At 39.5% G+C, this 18,785-nt stretch overlaps 1 protein-coding gene across 1 annotated transcript; it reads right to left on the bottom strand.

Annotated features, from left to right (window-relative positions):
• Positions 1 to 6,846: 6,846 nt before the first annotated feature.
• On the bottom strand, positions 6,847 to 18,759 carry LOC149834485 (laccase-14-like). The gene is made up of 8 exons (XM_090009378.1): positions 18,358 to 18,759; positions 18,142 to 18,258; positions 17,393 to 17,494; positions 10,125 to 10,276; positions 9,360 to 9,604; positions 8,615 to 8,743; positions 6,946 to 7,582; positions 6,847 to 6,850 (listed from the first exon to the last, which is right to left on the bottom strand). Exons 1-8 carry the CDS (start codon positions 18,757 to 18,759, stop codon positions 6,847 to 6,849), a joined length of 1,788 nt encoding a protein of 595 aa, XP_089865504.1.
• Between the last annotated feature and the right edge of the window lie 26 nt (positions 18,760 to 18,785).

Below are 18,785 nucleotides of genomic sequence, written 5' to 3' on the forward strand. Positions count from 1 at the left end.
ATAACTTATAAATACATAAAATCATTCTTGGCATTACAACAAACTCATATGTATTCATTTTCTCTTTCATGTGACATGAAACACATTATAGAATGCAACTGTATCAAATACAAGATACAATTATGTTCTCAAACATATAAGATTTCATGTAAGCTAACTCATACAAGAAACAAACAGACTGTGTATTATTAACTAAATATGCTTATAATATCCCTTACCTCAATATGCAGATACTGAACTTCTAACCTGCAGTTGAATCACTCGTTGAGGTATTAGGATTTGTTCAATACATAAAACTTAATTGCCAAACCGACATTTCTCATACTTTATAAAATTTCCAAACTATCATTCCTCAGAAAGGTCTATTGATACTCATTTTTTTGCATTGTGTGTTTGACTATGAAAACAAGACAGTTAAATTCTTCTCTGTGTTTCAAATCCAACACACCGAGATTCATCCAGTTTTGAGCTCATAGTAAAGGGCTATGCCCAATTTATCGATAAGGAAAAAATGGTTATTTTCACTTCCCTAATGGGTCTGGATCCTTTAACTCTAAACTTCTCACTGACCTAACCCAGTACTTGTTTGGTCTAGGTTTAATTTGAACATGAACCTTACAGATTTAGTTCTAGATTTCTCTACTTGGATCCAAATCCAAATCCATTTACTACGGATCCCGCACTAGAATAGAGATCTAGTTTTTGCAAGGTCCAAATCCGATATGACAGATCGAGACCTTGGTTATCTGCTTTGAGGCAAAAAATGAAACCAAACCGATACCATCTAGGTTTGGGTTCGAATTGGATTCAAACTAGATCCAACTTGCTCTATTCTAGTTTGGTTCTACTAGATCAAAATCTGCTAACTGGATCCAATCCTGACCTGGTCTGGTCTGACTTGGGTCTTATTGGATCTGTATTATGGTAAAAAATTGAGATACACCTTATCTCTATTTTCTCCATAATTATGTGGGTTATAACACACACACACACACACACACACACACACACATATATATATATATATATATATATATATATATATATATATATATATATATATATATATATATATATATATATATATATATATATATATATATACTATTACCCACAAATATACATATATATGTGTATATAAATACATGCACATATACATATAAAAATAAAAATCTCATTTCTTCTTTTTTTTCTTAAACATGCAATGGGTCTGAAAACTTACCCAGACTGAGTTGGTCTGGGTGTGGATCTCACTGATCGGCCTGAGCTGCATTCAGGCCGATCTCCTACTTACTCGGTCCAATCAAGTCTAGATCAAGTTAGTCTTTATATATATATTTATATTTATTATTTATTTATTATTATTATTATTTCATAGGACTGAGACAAAGAGGAAAAATCCTCTTTGTGCTAATGCACCAAACCCGACTTGGTCTTGTATTACCCAGACTGAGTCAGTCTGCGCATATTCTATGAAATCGAGATAGAGTCGAGTTCTGTCTCGTTCATCTATTTGACCAAACTCGGTCTGCTAAGACCAGTCAAGCCTGCCTCTTACTAGACCCAGCTCGGTCTTGTATTACCAGACTAGTTAGTGTACATTTTTTCTTTTACATATATTAACTCTAATTGGCTCGGTCTACCAGACCGAGTCGGCTGGGTATAATCTGACCGAATCAATGCGGAGAGCCTTGGCTCTTCGTCTTGATCCTCATCAGACCAGACTCAATTTGGTTTCACCCAGACTGATCGTCTAGTGATAATCGTTTCTCAACCATTGGTGCCGACAACCATTTTGATAGAAGAGAGAGTTGATAAAAGAGAGAAAAGAGGCTTTGCAGAGAGAGAAATCAAAGAGCTAAAATAGGAGGGAGGCGTGTAAGCCCTCTCATTTTTAAGCTTTGTTTTTGTTTTCAACATTGAGAGAAACTTCATTTTCTCAATCCAATTCCAGCCCAAAACCTTCAATCTAAAATTCTTTTAAAACTCCTAAAGATCCTAAGTCAATTTAACTTTCTTAATAGTTTTAGGAGGTTTTAGATTTTTAGCTTAAGGTATTTGGGAAAATCTAAGTCATGTATCGGCTTGCCTCATTAAGAGGTTCCAACCATGATCAAGGGGGCCCACTAAAGTGAGATGTCCCACCACCCTAGGGAGGTCTCTTTCCTAAAACCTTAACTTAGAAAATAAATATATATGTTTATACATAAGGCTAGTCTTCTAATTTTTATATTAGAAAATTCTTAAATTTAATTGATTTTGGTTTTAAAGAGATTCCTTAATAAAAAAATTCAGGTTTTATTCTCATTTTTGGCAATGTAGGATATCCATTAGGCTGGGCCCACATAGGAGCGTCCAACCCATTGGAATCCTATAATTTTATAGATTGTAGTTTAGTTAAAACTTTAATTCCATCAATTAACTAAAATTAATTCTCATATAAGTTTATTTTCTGGATTTCAAATCTAATTGTGGTCTATACCCATTTATGAAATCCAAGTCAAATCCATATTCATACCCAACTACAAAATCCAAATCCATATAAAATTGTACTTGAATTAAATTAAATACTAAGTATAAATTAACTTCACTTTTAAATTCAATTTCAAACTAAATTCAATTATGTCTCTATTAAACATGTGAATTTAACTTCAAGTTAACATTGATTAATTTTTATTTTTTTATACAATTTAAATTAAAATTTTATATTTTTAACATTAAATAAATTTTGAAAAATCGGAGGTATTACATTAAGGATCCATACCATGACCCCCCTTCTCAAGAGTCCTGGATCTCCTCATTAAGGATGATTTAATCTTTCCTTAATAGATGCCACAAGTCATCTTTCAGAATGGAGCATGTGCAGTGTGGAGCTCTACTGAGTGTAAACGGCATCGAGTGTAGGAATGCGCGGTATGCGTTCGCTTGATCGGTGACGTGTGGTGGCAGCACGACATGTGATAGGCATCAATATCGTCGTTAGTGCATCATTGTGTTGCATTACAGACGTAGAGCATTGTTCGGTTAAGCAGTACCAGCGGATCAAAGGATATTGCCTTTAGAGATTTGGTTAAGGACCTTTCGGCTTGCAAGGTTTTCTCACGCGTAGCGGTTGGATGCATAGGGATGCGTGTGGGTTAGGGCTAATTCCTCCAAGGATCACATTAGGTGATTTCAACCGAGTATGGTGACTCGGGGCTAGACGAGTGAATGCTTAGGCGCTGACGAATGAGTTTGGATGATGCTCTTTGCTATGGTGTTCAATCATCAATTGGTTTTCAGACTGAGGACCGCAAGGTCTTGTTCCTTCAGTAGCGAGGTTTTACTATGTCGTGCGCATGAAACTGTAATACGCTTCATGGCATGCAAGGCTAAGACAAAGTTTGTACCTCTTTCGAAAGTGATAGCTGATATGAGATGACTATGCACTAAGTTGCATGGACTACATAGAATGCACATTTAGAAATGTGCTTAATCAACTCCCGCTAGGCAGCTACACACGGGGTGGTGCGCAGGGTCAATGAAAATGACTCAGGACATGAAAAGGTATTGGTACGCGGCCTTTAACCGTTAGGCTGGCCAACTTGAGTAGCTTGACACATCACAGGTTTGGAGAACATTCTATGCTCGTGACAAAGCGATAGAAAGACTTGTGGCGGTAAGGAAGAACCGTCGCCCCGTACTGGCTTATTGAAAAAAGTAAGCATGTGACAATAGAGGATCATATCCTTAATAGCCTTGTGGCCACAAATTCTTACAGCATATGGGGGACCATTAGGATGATTAATCTTTTCATGACAAAATGTTTACTGGATTTAAACTACCTTGCAGAATCGATACACCTCCCTCCCTCCCTCTCTCTCTCTCTCAGCCATCTTTGAGCATGTTGACCGTATGGCAGCCGGTCGATGAGCCTACCGCTGGGCAAAAGAGGCTAGGCAATTCAAAGGCTGTGCTTCTCATTGAGGAACCCATCCCCATCCACCCTAGTCACCTCATCGAACCCTGCCATCAGTCCGTCTCTCTCTCTCACTCAGCCACTGCTAGCACCGGATATGGCGGCAGCTAGGCCAAGTAGTGGAAAGAGAAGGGGCAGCAAAGGCAAGTATGGTGATGGTGTTTCATTTGAATTACGGTATGTTTGGCATACATATCGGTTGTATTAACACTTTCTGTTTTTTATATTTACAGGGAGAACCGTCCACAGCATCAGAGATAGCTGTGTTGACTCTGTATGCTACTTACAGTCGTTCTGGCAGCACCTTCTATCTCAGAGTAACTTTTATGTTTTTTAATTATCAAGTGGGTGTGCAAAGATGTTTATACCAACCTTTCTATTAATTTTGACTGTTGGGTAACCCTTTTTAGTGTGTGTAAGGTGAAGAAACGCATGTAACTGAAGAGCCCAGCGGCCAAAGCAGACGGTACGGTAACTGCATTCAATAGTTAGATCCTCTTGAGATTCCTTTTGCTAGAGAGAGAGAGAGAGATTGTAACAAATACTGCTGATGCACATGACTTGGTTCCTGTTCACCTATTAAAGAACTCATTCAAACGGGTAACATGGGCTTGGCAAGTTGAACACGAACAATAAGTGTTGGTCTCGGCTCGGTGTATGCAAACTCATTAAGTAGTTTGGTTTACAAGCAATAGTCTAAGAGATAAAATATTATTGCTCCTAGCTCCAATACAATTTATGTTTCTGCAATCCAATTATTTCTACCTGTCAAACAACTCAGCTCTTTCTACAAACAACGCAGCCCGAGCTTGACTCATTTAGCTCGCACTCATTATAATCTTGAATGCGGTTCCGATCGTCACTAGAATGAATGAGCCAAGTTTGAACACTAGCATCTTCAAACTTTTTCTTTCAAAAAGAAATCTTCAAACTTTTACCAGCCCTAGTAACAAAAACATAATAATCATAACAAATAATTATACTAAAAGCATAGAAAGTCCAGCATATAACTTAGTCTTGCGCTACCATTTTTATGGTTCTCAATGATCGGGTAGATCATGCGGTGGCCTTATTTCAATAGGGTTTGAAACATTACACTTGGGCATGTACGGTGGTGGAGGCCTCATACTTGTTTCATTTGTTGGACCATCCTTCACTATAAGAACTGTCGTCATTCCCCATGTAAAATGCCGATCAAAGTGGCAATGCAGTAGCCAAACACCTATGAACAAACATATAAGAAAAATGTAAGCAACCTATATACGCCTACAGGGGGCAATATTAGGATGATAATAAGACACTAATTCATCTAATGCTAGTCAGAGATTTTCTAAACATAAACTATGCAATCCTGTCAAAGAAGTACATAATATAATATAAAGCCATAGAAATATAAACTAAGCAAGAACCACTTGATAAGATATATCCAATTTTAGAACTATCGACAAGTAGGATATGGGGCAGATCCATGTAGATTGCATCCAACCTAACACGCCTTCATATTCAGATTCAAATCAAGGTTCACCTCTAGCATTATAAGCTTATATAAATGATATTGCATGAAATTATTTGACATTTGAGGTTAGTGCTCTTGTTTTGGCATGCATTTTATCATCACACGCCACCACAACATGATAATGTCGAGACAAAAACATGATATTTTCATCATAGGCAATATTTTTGAAAATATCGTATTTTTTCTAGATTATAATTTTTAAAAAATGGCTGATATTTGTGACCATGATTGCAAATGTATCCAAGATACATTTTCTGGTTAGACTAGAACCCAGCCTCAATTTAATGCGCTGACAACACTATAATTTCCTTTAAATATCCTTTTTAGTGGATTTATAATTTATTTGGCAGATCAACTGATAGCAACAAGTTAGATTCGGTTTAAGAACCAGTCCAATGTTGAAAGACAATTCACATGTCAATCTAATGTTAGCTCATTTGCATGTTTTGCGAATGATGGTCATCTCATGAGATCTGTAAGCTTCTTTTCCAACAAATTTATAGCAGCATTTATGTAAGAATTTTGTCCGCTAATTGATACTTAAAATCGTTAACCAAATAATTGTGAATGCATAAAACTCATAAGGTTTCACAACATAAACATGCCAGCACAACATAAGAGGATTGATTCTGGCATACTACTGCATGACACATAGTTAAACTCTATTATAAACTCCGATTAGATGAACAGAATAGAACCATATTGAGATCCTAATTATATGACTTTGGTATGATGCCCTTCCAACATGGATTCACGTAGAACATACCAACACGGTGTGTAAGAGGAGCAGGTCCAGTGATCGGCCAAGTACCTGACGCAGGATCAGGCGCAATCACATTGCACAAATTCAATGGGCCGCTGCAAATGGATGGTGATCACGTGCAGCTGCATATTGCATTTATGCAATGTGACTGCACCTGATCCCATCACCTGGTACCTTGCCCAATCAGTGACAGTAGACCAGCCCCCCTCCTTCAAAAAGGAAAAGAAGGGGTTTCGGGGGCTTGGTATGAAGGTGTGGCTGTCAGTGATTGGACCAAGTACTCTGTCCGTCCTCGGGGCCTTGCAAGGTACTGAGTTCTATTACTGTAACATCCCTCATGTACAAGTAATGAAATAGTACCAAGCAAAATAATGGAATGAAAAGGGAAGTGTAATACCTGGGTTATTTGCTCTAAACCTCACAGCTGCCCATCCTCTGTATGGAAGTCCAACCGTGTTCTCCAATGGAGGATCCACCAAATTGTATTTCAACGGGTCGTTCACCGGATCAAAGTTCCCATAGCCTCGTCCAACCACATAGAAACCATACCCATGTAGATGCATTGGATGGTTTTCTCCTTTTAGTAGTGTGGTAGCTTGAAACACAATCTCAACTGTTTGATTATAGTTCAACACCATCACTTTTGTTCCATTGGTTGGATATAAAAGATCATATGAAAGATCCTCAGATGTAAAATTGAACATATACGGGGGAAAGCTTGGAAAATCAGTAGTGTAAACATTCTTGATGCTTCCATAGTAGGCTTGCAAAATGTCAGTTGTTGGACTAACAAATGTGATATTGTTTATGCTGGAAACAACCCTTGTAGCATATATTATGCATTTGCTGTCAGCAGGGCAATGCTCAAGATTCATTGATACCGTGAAGAACATCTTTGAATCAACTTCCAATGGAACATCAACAGGGTGATCTTTGGATGCCAGACTTAGCTGTTGAATAGTATAATGATATGCTGCTACTGAATCAAGAGGACCAGGAAGATATGGACGTGCCGGTGAGGTTTGGGAAGTGTTGTAGCCTTCATATTCCACTATTGCTGTGGTTATGGTGGTATCAAAGTACTGTGTTTCATTAGTTGCAATGTAAGGGCCGGCTGCCATATAGTATAGTCCTTTTGGTTGGTTGGCTTCTACCAGAATATCCATTGTTTGTCCTGGGTTTATCAGGACAAAGTCTCTTTTGAAAGGCTTGAGATAGCTTCCATCCCTACCAACCACTGTAAGTGTATGATTTGCTATGGCAAAGAAGTGCCCAGCGCTCATCGTACCACCGACAAGGCGAAGAAGGTATGTTTTACCCTGCTCAAATAGAAATCGAGTAGTTTCTGCAGAGAAGAAAAGGATCAGGGAGCATGTTCGATAACTTAAACAAGGTGTTCCAAGTCTAAGGCAGATCTTAGTTTAAAAATATTATTAACCTCTAAAACACTGTTATCAAGGCTTTCACTAAAAAAATTGAATAAAGTAGATGGCCGCATCTTCATAATGCAGCAAAAAACACTCGTGTGATAACAGGATCAGCAATTACATATAAAATGGCGTGTCCTTGTGCCATAGACAACTGGGAATCCCCTACCTTTTCTACCGGGTCCTTCGTTTGAGACAGAATAGAGATAAGCTCTGTTTGGGCCCTAGTACTCTGTTCTGGACTAGGAAAATTGCTCTTTATTTGTTCTATTTTCTTTTTGTCATCTACTTATCTTCTGTTGATTTCCATTTTCTGCTTTTCCAGTAACTTGTCACATCCAACTGGATCTCCTTGTTCTCACAAGGAATGAAGATGATGTTTTCGGGTTTCAAGACAGAATAACAAGCACATCTCTTATATTTTCCCTAGCAGCAGCAGAAGGTGAAGAAAAAACAATAGAGTACATTTAGTCTCTATTTGATCCCAATGCAGTCTACTGTTTGGGAGCAGTGGGGTTTCCCAAAACATGGAGTTGGCAGCGAGAAAGGCTGGAACAGGTGCGATCACATTGCATATTTTTGATGTGCCATGCACCTAAGCACCCTCCATCTTTCCCGTAGAGATGGTGGGTACTCAAGTGCAGCAGCACATTTGAAATGTGCAATGTGATTTCACTTTATCTTTTTTTTTGTTGGCAGCCCTGAGAACACATTTCAACACCATTCACAACAGGATGTTTTTTGGCAACTCCATCTTTAGCACCACATTTCGACAAAACCAAATTTTAGCTATACATAAAAATGGGGTTTCCATCCCAATGTAAGGCTCCCAAACAGAACCTTAATTACTTCAGCTAGATGAATGAAAATGCTGTAAAGCATTTGCAAGTATCCAACAAAACCTTCCTTTCATTCATTCGATAAGATTGGGTAAGCTACGAATTTCTTACCTGCTTTTGAGCAATTGTACATGTCACCTGGTTGGCCATTTATGGTGTAAGCATCAGATTTGGGGAAGGCAATTCCGGTTAATAATGTATATTCAACCATCCTCACCACGTCAACTTTCCACCATTCACCTAAAGTAATTCAGAAGAAAAGTGAACACGACAATTTTGTCGATCATATAAGAAATTTCATTTTATTCTTATATGAATAAAAGGAAATCTTTTATCTTTAAAGGACTCTCTCTCTCTCTCTCTGTGTGTGTGTGTGTGTGTGTGTGTGAATGTAAACAGGTCAAATTAGGGTCAGATCTGGCAATGCCAAATCCAAGTAATTGGGTTTGTCTTGATTGGAGTTGGAAACCGAATCCAAGGAACATTTGCTACCAAATCCAACCAGATCGCTGAATCGGGTTCAGCTTTTTTTTTCACCAAACCAGGCTAAACCTGCTCTCTCTCTCTAGATGTCTGTGGTCCTTGATGAGTTTTCTGTTTGTGTTTGTGTTCGGGTTTTTCTGTTCTTGTGCTAACGGTGTTCTCACGTTGGTGTTGTGTTTGTGCTTGTGGGACTCAAGGCTTTGTTGAGTTTCACTTTTAAGTAATGTTGATCGCTTTTCGTCTCTCTCTCTCTCTCACACACACACACGCGCGCACACACACACACACATACACACTAATGGTGTATGTCGGGTTCAAACGATTACAAAAGTCTAAAAATGAGAGAAGACATCATGAGTCAAGCGAGGCTTACTTAAAACCACAACATAATCCTTGTATGGTACAGGGAATGGATAGGTGGTTCCAATCCTTGGGTAGACTGCCACAGCACCGTGGACTGTCCAGCGTGTCCAGTCGCTATGAGCATGATACCAAATGGTCCCTTCTTCCGTTGTGAAAAACAGATCGTGGGTGAAATTCCCACCCGATGGAATGCCACACATGGTGATGTACTCCGGGCCATCGGACCAAGGATTCCCTGGGTTCAATAGTCCATGCCTGCAATTTAAGAAAAAAAAAATTTAATTTTTCAAGTATGATTGTGACATGTAAGCATGTTTTTAAGGGCTTCAAAAATCAGTGATCCACAGCATACTAAAATTTTATGACTCAAAAATCATATTTTTAGAACAAAATAATATGATCCAAGGTTTGATCCCTAATAAATTAACCATGTTTGTGCAAAACTTACAAACATGCAATGTAACACATTCATTTTTTGAAAAGGAAAAAAAAAAAATGCCCAAAGAAATTAGTATTTCCATTTTAAGAACACCTAATAAAGATGCACTTTTAAGGAGAAATAATAAAGAAAAAACTTTTTTTGCTTCCATTACCATCCTTCTGTCTTTGTAAGATTTATTATTTACTAGGATAATCACAAGAATAATAGATCAGTACGTGTTTTCCACTGAATAAACTAGAGGGTTCACATTTATAAGATATGATATTAAGACATCACAATATGTATGAGAAAAATTAGGTGATATACTGCATATAAAAGAAAAAGGTGATATACCAGTGGATAGTGACTGGGTAAGCTGCTTGGTTGTACACAGTGAGTATCAATCTGTCGCCTCTGTTAACGTATAAAGTTGGTCCAGGGAACTGTCCATTGACTGTCAGGATTTCCTTAGTTGAACACAATCTCGTGTAATTGGTATTAGCCACCTGCAAAACAGAGCTTCACGTCAAGCCATGCGCACCAAATGTTCGATATAAGGATCCAATGAACAGAGCTTCAGGTGCAGCTGATCCAATACCTCCTATTTGTGATTACTCCCCTTGGTCCCTATCACCTGATACATGACCATGTTCCACAGTTTTCTACCACAAATCAATGGCAGGAATATTTGGTGGCAGACGATACGACTGTGATACTTGAAACATGGTAATGCTTCAACCTCAAAAATCAGTTTGGAGAGACGACTGTGATAGGGATGTCAATGGTGCGGGATTGGTCTGATATTTGATCGATCCCAATCCATTTAGTTAAATTTGGTATTAAAAGATAAGATATTATGAAGTTTCGGATTGGGATTCAGCTTAAAATGTTGATCTGATAGGATTCTGTTCCTTATATTGGAAAACATGTTTGAGAGTTGAAAATGTTCGAGTTGTTCAGCATTTCTTTTCCTCAATGGTGCAGGCCACGTGTTAAATGTTTTAAAACTTAAGACAAAGATTTGTCAGACAATATTGATATGCACTAAATGTTTGAAATGATACCTCATATAGTAATGATATGAAGTTTGCTACATAGGTTAATAAAATGCGTATAAGGCTAATGTGAACATTAGTTGTGATTAAAGGGTACGGTTTGACTGATAGTTGGATTTTGATTTCATTTTTTTGAGTTGGGTTGATTCGGCAAAAGTAAATTTAAGTCTGAACCTCAATATCCGAATCTGATTAGTCAGGTATGGGATTGCGCAGATCCAAATCAAACCCAACTTTCCAAAAACCACATTGTTTTCTTTAAAAATTTCTGATTTGATACCTCTGTTTTTAAACTGGTAGTCCTGGGGAGTTTATGCATTTGGAAAAGTGGTAGCTGTCAAAATTCTGGATTTGATAGGTGGTAACCAAGAAATCCACTCTTTAATACATATATAGGGGAGACAGTCTCGCTTCCACTCTCAAATGCCATAAACTCTCATCCCAACTGCCAGTTTCCAAACACCCACCGGCCAGTACTTATTAAATGCACAAACACCCATCACATATTTTTGTTTGGTGCCTATTTTATTTATATTACAGTAGTTATATTGTCTTAAAATTCCAAATTTAGTGGCTTCAAATATGTAAATTAGTACGTCTGAATTTCTTGAAATGTCCAATTAGTAGTTATGATAATTGCATATTTCCGTTTAGTGCCTCTAATAATTACTGAAAAGATCGTTTTTTTTTTCCATATTTTCACTTGAAAAACAACGTCTGGAACTGGAGACATTGTTTTATTTCGACAGAAAAAATTGGATCATTTCTCGATTTATGTTAATCTTCTCTGTATCGATTCAACTTTATCAGATGTTTCCAAAAAGACAAACTAGAAACATTGTTGCTATTACACAACAAAACAGAAGTGGAACACCAGATTTCCGTCTGACAGCCAAGGCCCGCTCGAACTATGTTAACACCTTTGAGGTTATTAATTACTAAAAAGATGGTCATAATTTCAGTCAATCATTTATGCATTTTAAGATTATAAATTTTAGAGGCTTCAAATATCAATTTTTTATTGAAAACACGTGATCAAGGCGTGGATTCTTCATAAATCGATCATGACCAACACATTTCATTTATGGGATTGCAAATGCTAAAAAACACCCAAGGAGCAGAAAAACTCGTTAAGCGCGTATCATTAAGCATATTTCATTATGCACCTATCCATTTCTCTCTCTATATATATAAAGAGTAATGCTGAGCTGCTCATTCGTTAGGTGCTCAAACGAATCTCACTCACCCTAAAGTGCAATGGATGCTCAGCATCTTTTTTTGCACAAAACTGATTTTACTGGCACACTAAAAGTGCCAGTAAAAGTGTCCTGTTGAGACTTTTTACAGGTGCTATTTTAGAGCTAGTAAAAGTATTTTTTGCGCAAAACGACGCTGCGTGATGGACGCTCAGGGTGAGTGATTTAGTTTTTACAACCTATCGAGTGAGCAGCTACCAATTTTGGTTATATATTTAATGTTTAGCGTAGCTTCATCATGCCAACTTGCGGAGGAGCACACACTGCCGCAGGGACAAAGCAGCCCCTTTGGCATGCATGCATCACGCATTTGACATGTGCACCACACGCTGTTCGATCGGGATGCACCGAGTAGCAACAGTGCGACTGATGAGTACATCGGACAAACGCCTTGCATTTCTGTCCGCGTGCCGTTTGTCCAGTGTATCAAACACAACAAAAAATAAAGGCCGTCTTTTGAGTCCAAGCACTTGGTATGATGAGGTCCTAGATGGGTTAGGAACACTTACAACGAAGTCGTGATAGTGAGTCTTCGACAAAGCCTGCAATGGGAGTGAGCATGACAGAAGGCACGCCACAATCTGGACAAGCAGGATGGCCCTGTGGAAGTATTCCATGTCTCCAGTAGCAATATAAAGTAACATTCCTATATATATATATTAGGAGTCTGAGAGGTACGTAGCATTCTGGAGAGAGGAGACCTTTAGGTGGCTTTTTCTTACCATGCGTTAGGTGGCCTGAGCAACCGAATCGGTTATGTTCTGATCGATTAGACTCGGCCAATTCAATCGATTCATTCTGATATTGTTTTTTCAGGACAAGGTCCACACTAGGGGTGGCAATCGGGTCGGGTTGGCGGGTTGGCATGTCAGCATACCTCAACCCGAACCCGACCCGTTTAATAAACGGGTAACCCGACACGACCCGTCAACCCATTTAATAAATGGGTTGGGTCGGGTAAACGGGTTTTCAGGTTGGCGGGTTGACGGATCGGGTTGGCAGGTTGGCGGGTCGGGTTGACGGGTCGGGTTGACGGGTTGGCAGGTTGACGGGTCGTCAGACGGGTTGGCGGGTCAGGTTGGCGTGTTGACCCACCCGCCTAACCCGTTTATTAAACGGGTCAGCCGGGTTGGCGGGTTGGCATACCCCCAACCCGAACCCGACCTGTTTAATAAATGGGTTACGCGGGTCGACCCGTTTATTAAACGGGTTGGCTTAAGCCCAACCCGAACCCGCCTAAGAGGCGGGTTGGCGGGTCGTGTCAGAAATTGCCACCCCTAGTCCACACCAACCTTTCCCGTGCATTATGACTTTCAGGTGGTATTTTTTTTTTCCCTCTTACGTCGTTGCTTACGACAAGGACGCTTTTCTTGCGGCAAAGCAGATCCAGTGGTTGACAAATTCCCACTGATGCGTGGCATGTAATGGTGGGACAGGAATTTTATTTTTTAAATTAACGGGGTTCTTTATACAAATAAAACCTGCCATGATGTTACAAGGATACACCAATTTACACAGGTGTTGTGTTCCTTTAAATACTATTGTTAATTAGTTTTTTTTTTTAATGGAAAGTGGCTTGTTCTGTGCCTGTTTTGTTGTCTCTTCATGATATAGCATAAAGGTATCAGATTAAGGGTACCCTTAAACAAGGGTGGAGCCCGGATTCTAAGCTAGGGTGGACACAAATACAAAGTAAAAATGAAAAAAATAATTTCTAACGATATATATTTTTTTAGAAAAAATTACTAACAATATGTTTCAAAATACCAAATTAAAACCTTATTTTCTACAAACATCATAAATGGTTTATCTATATTAAATAAAAAACCCTAATATTCTAACCCAAATCAAATCGCACAATATTCACGTATTCATGTCCAGTGGTAATTAATTAGATAAAACACAAACCTTAAAACTATAAACTAAACATTTACATCATTCTAAAACAACAAAACTAATCATTACATGCAACATAATATTTTGCATTCATGCTAAGTGATAAAAAAATACTAATTTTTTTAACCAAAATCACATCTTGAAATACTCACATATCCATGCCTAATGATAATTAAAAAAAAATACAAAAACATTTAAGACATAACTAAACATTTATGTTATTTAAAAAACCAAACCAAAACCTTAATCCCTACAAACATTATAAATTATGTATTTTTTATTCATTAATAAAAAACTCTTAATATTCAAACCACATAATATTCACAAATTCATTCCTAATGGTAATTAAATACACACACAACTTAAAACCATAAACTAAGCATTTACTTTATTCTAAAAAAAAAAAAAACCCTTAAATCCTAAACATTATAGTTATGTTAATTGAAAAAAAAAGCTCATTAAATATTTATGTCATTTGAAAAAACAAAATAAAAGACTTAAATCTTAATAAAAACCAGAGATTTAGGGGTATGATAACTGAAGTCAAGCATTTATTAATGGAATTATGCTTAATAATAATTAAAAATAAAATACCAGATAAAAAAACCCTAAAACCTTGATTATATATTTATGTTATTTGAAAAAATCCAAATCAATAACCAAAATCCTAAAAGAAATGACAAATTTATGCAAAAGAACAAATAAAACCCTAATATTCTAACAAAAAATCAAGCATTTATTATTCATGCTTAATGCTAATTAAAAAAAATAACACACATATACAAAACCCTAATTAAACATTTATGCTATTTCAAAAATATTTAAACAAAAAAATTAAACCCTAATAATAAATTATGTTAATTAAAAATAACATAATGTATTGTCAACATACAGGCAGTCTTCAACTTCAATGAAAGAAAAACAAACATTTTTTGTGTCATGTCATTTGACAAAAATCTATGAAGCTTTAAAAGACAAAACAAAACCCATAATAAATGGGCAAAACAATATGGAGATTCCTCTATAAAAATCATAGTACATCTTAGAATGAGAGAGAGGGGTCGCACTGTCGCAGGGACGATAGAAGGCCAGAGTGAGAGAGATAGAGGGATCGTTCCATCGAGGGGAGGGCGATGGGCGGAGGGCTAGAGAGAGAGCTGAACTATAACCATCAACATTGCGAAAAACAGGTTTAACCAACATTGAACTTGCCAGAAAATACAAAAAAAAGAGGCCCAAGACAAGCCAAGAAGCCCAGAAAAGAAAGCAAGATACAAATACAGTTGATCGACGATCGTCACCCTGGTTCAGGAAGTGGCGATGGAGGCTAATTGCGCTGAACCTCAGGAAGGCTGATGCGCAGAATGGCATACACGTCTGCCAAGATAAGATTCACTATTTTAGTGAAAACCGTCGGAATATACTAGAAAATGGCATTATTGCGGGTCATCCAAACGGCCCACCAGGACGAGAGAAGCCAAGTTCGCCAAATAATCTGTCATTTGTTGCACTGACGTACTGGTTGAGGACCCCACAACAAGTCATCGACGAACGATTTCTGGCATACGCTGACCACATGCTTATTCTAGGTGACCTTAAAGATGTTTTGAAATACAGTGCACTCCCAAAATAGGTGAAATGCATATTCTTTGGCCGTCTCACACAACACATATTTACTCGGAAGATGGAATCTGATGAATTTGAGGAAGCTATCAGTCTGCATCCGATCGTGTAAGATGAGCCATGCCAGAAAACGAGATCGAGAAGTCGGTCATTTGCTCCAGATAAGGCTTGTCGGGAACCGATCCACCCCCAAAGGAAGGAGAGAGAGGTAGCATCATTTAGCACGGAAAGAGCCGTTCGGAGCAAAGGTGCATCCTAAGAACTGAGACTCCACCGAATAGAAAAAAGGCGACTCTATTGCAGCCACCCCAAAACACGCAGCCTGCAACCCCAACTTGCCATAATCATCGAAAGACGCACCCTCAGATACGACAGCAACACAAAGATGAGGGGAAACTGGCAAAACATAGTAGGACCCAACCCGACCCAAAAGGTTGAGTAAACCACCGGGACAAATGCGACTGAGAAGGTTACGACTGAAATGCTTTCCTGAGAACGACATCGGTGCGGTCGGTGACGATAGTGTCTTAACCCAAAAGGAGTCGATCTTGATACCCAAAAAAATGACGAAGGATCTTGCAAATTGCCTATCTGGACCCAAGGCAAGAACGAGGTTTTGCGAGAGAGTTGCAAAATTCACGATGAGGCCCGACCGCAGGAGGAAGGAGAGGAAGCCGCCGTAGAGTGCCTGAATACCGGGTGCCGCCTAGACCTGAACGACGCGGAGCAATGGAAGCAAGCTTGACACCTACGAAAGTTGAGAGACATACAATCCGCACACCACCAGTCACTCTGCAATTAAAGCCCGGTGAAGATGCAACCTATTGAGTTTTTTGAAGAAAGAGCATTGTCAGGATGCAATCACCTCCTGCCAGCCCTAGCCGACGATCGAACTCGAAGAGATGTAGTAGAAAAAAGAAGCTCGAAGCATATCGTCGACAGAGCACGCTTGAAGGGATTCAACCCTGATGGCCCACAAGAATCACCTGACGTCGCTTGGGAGCAACGATCTGGAGGATATACAGGACGCGAATGTCTCCGAGAGAAAGAAAAGCACCCGAAAGAATAAGCGGAAAGGGAGGGCAACAAAAACGTCCTATCGACAAAGAGCGAAAGCTAGCCCCTAGTCGTTCAAAGCCTTCTGGATTGAAGAAAGTGCAAGATGCACGCAGGGGGTGGGATGGGCATAAGCCCCAAAAGAAGAGGGAAGAGGGAGGCATGGGTCAAAGAGAGGGAAAAAGAGAGATATGGAGAAAGAGGCTCTCAACGCAAAAGAAGGGGGGGGGGGAGAGAGAGAGAGAGAGAGAGAGAGAGAGAGAGAGAGAGAGAGAGAGAGAGAGAGAGAGAGAGAGAGAGAGAGCCGAATCAAAGATATCAACATTACGACAGGTTCAACAGCCGTTGAAACCGACAAACAAGACAAAGAACACATAATCCAAAAATAGACACAAAATACAGATAAAAACCGAGGCAATCAGTCCAGGTCCGGGGGAGGCCTTAGCGGCAAGTGGCGTTGAAGATCCGGAAGGCATATGCGTAACGATGTGTATACATCCGCCAAAATATAATTTACTAACTTGTTGAAATTAACCAGGGTCTGCCTGAAAATAGCATTGTTGCGTGACATCCAAACGGCCCACCAGAAAGAGAGCAACCAAGTTCTCCAAATGATCCGCCAACTTTTACATCTACGAACTGGCTGGGGTCCCCACAAGAGGTCTACAGTGAAAGACTCCTGGCGCACAGACACGACCGGTTTATTCCAGGTAACCTTAAAGATATCTTGAAAGACCTGACATTCCCAGAATAGGTGCAACGCAGATTCCTCGACCCTCTCGCAGAGAACACATTTACTCACAATACAGAAACCTATAGACTTGAGGAAGCTATCTGTCTGCACCCGATCATGCAAAATAAGCCAAGCAAAGAAGCACACTCTCGGAGGAGGACCTTTGCCCCAGATAATTCTCATATGGAACCGATTCACACCTGCCGGAAGGAGAGAAAGGTAGGTGTCTTTAGTGCGAACAGAGCCATTCGGGGTGATCGCTCTACAAAGGAACTGGCTCTGAGCGACGTCGTCGTCCTCACCACCCCACATAGCAGACCAAGCTTGAATCCACGATCTTCACAGATGCGAAATGGGCGACCTAATTGCGTGCTGACCCCCAAACAAAGACTCCACTGATCCATATTTAGCCTGAAGGAAATTCGCACAAGGGGACCCCGATTGATGTGCAAGCCAACTTTGCTTAACAACCAGAACAATACTTCTTAACCTAGAGTCCGAAATCCCCAAACCTCTTCTATTCTGCGGTAGCCTTATCGTTTCCCAACCCACAAGGTGACGTTTTTTATTGTTACCTTGCCCAGACCACAGAAACCTGGTCAATACTCTAGAGAGCTTCTTATTGATCCCCACAGGCATAAGGAACATAGACATAATAAATTCTGGCATCGCATTTAAAACATGCTTGATGAGAGTAAGTCTGCCGGCAATCGAAAGGTAGGAGGCTTGCCAAGTCAAAATTTTAGTCTGACCTTTTGGAGAGTGGCGTTCCAAGCACCTGATGGAATCCGTGAGAGCTGAAGCGGCAGACCAAGGTAGAAGAAAAACTTATCCGAAGTGGCACACTGAAAGATCTTCTGCCCAATGGCCTGCATATACGGAGAAACATTGATCATGGACATGCATCACTTATCATTGTTTAGTGAGAGGCCCGACATCGATAGGAAGAAGAGGATGATGAGCCTGACTCTTAACATTTGTTTGATGGATCCAACACCGAACACAATCATATCATCTGCGTAAGTAAGAATATTGCTCTGGAACTCCTGAACTCCTAGTGGCTTAATAAAACCACACCCCACGGCCCTCTTGAGCAAGACTACAATGCCTTCAGAAACGACGTTAAAAAGCAGAGGGGACAAGGGGCATCCTTGCCGAATAACACACCCAACCTTGAACTGCTTACCACAGGCCCCGTTAATCTGAATTTGAGATTGTGCATTAGTGACCAACTCACGCACCCAGCTAGAGAAGCGCCGACCAAATCCAAAGTTCTCCAACATGTGAAAGAGGAAAGGCCAGTGCACCGAGTCATACGCTTTGTGGAAGTCAAGTTTAAGAGTAAAGAACGGCCTCTCATTGGACTTCATAGAGTGAACCACCTCTGTGGCCAAAA

Source organism: Nuphar pumila, chromosome 6, assembly GCF_984573655.1.
Source record: "Nuphar pumila chromosome 6, dmNupPumi1.hap1.1, whole genome shotgun sequence".
Taxonomy (NCBI): domain Eukaryota; kingdom Viridiplantae; phylum Streptophyta; class Magnoliopsida; order Nymphaeales; family Nymphaeaceae; genus Nuphar; species Nuphar pumila.

Bases quoted from the DNA above. Each gene is read 5' to 3' on its own strand.
- LOC149834485 (XM_090009378.1), bottom strand. From the start codon at position 18,759: ATGAAGTCCAATGAGAGGCCGTTCTTTACTCTTAAACTTGACTTCCAC. The intron at 18,259-18,357 runs GTCAGGCTCATC...CCGTATATGCAG, and splicing joins CCATCAAACAAATGTTAAGA to GCCATTGGGCAGAAGATCTT. The intron at 17,495-18,141 runs GTCAGACTAAAA...GATCGGGTGCAG, and splicing joins GGAACGCCACTCTCCAAAAG to ACAGATAGCTTCCTCAAGTC.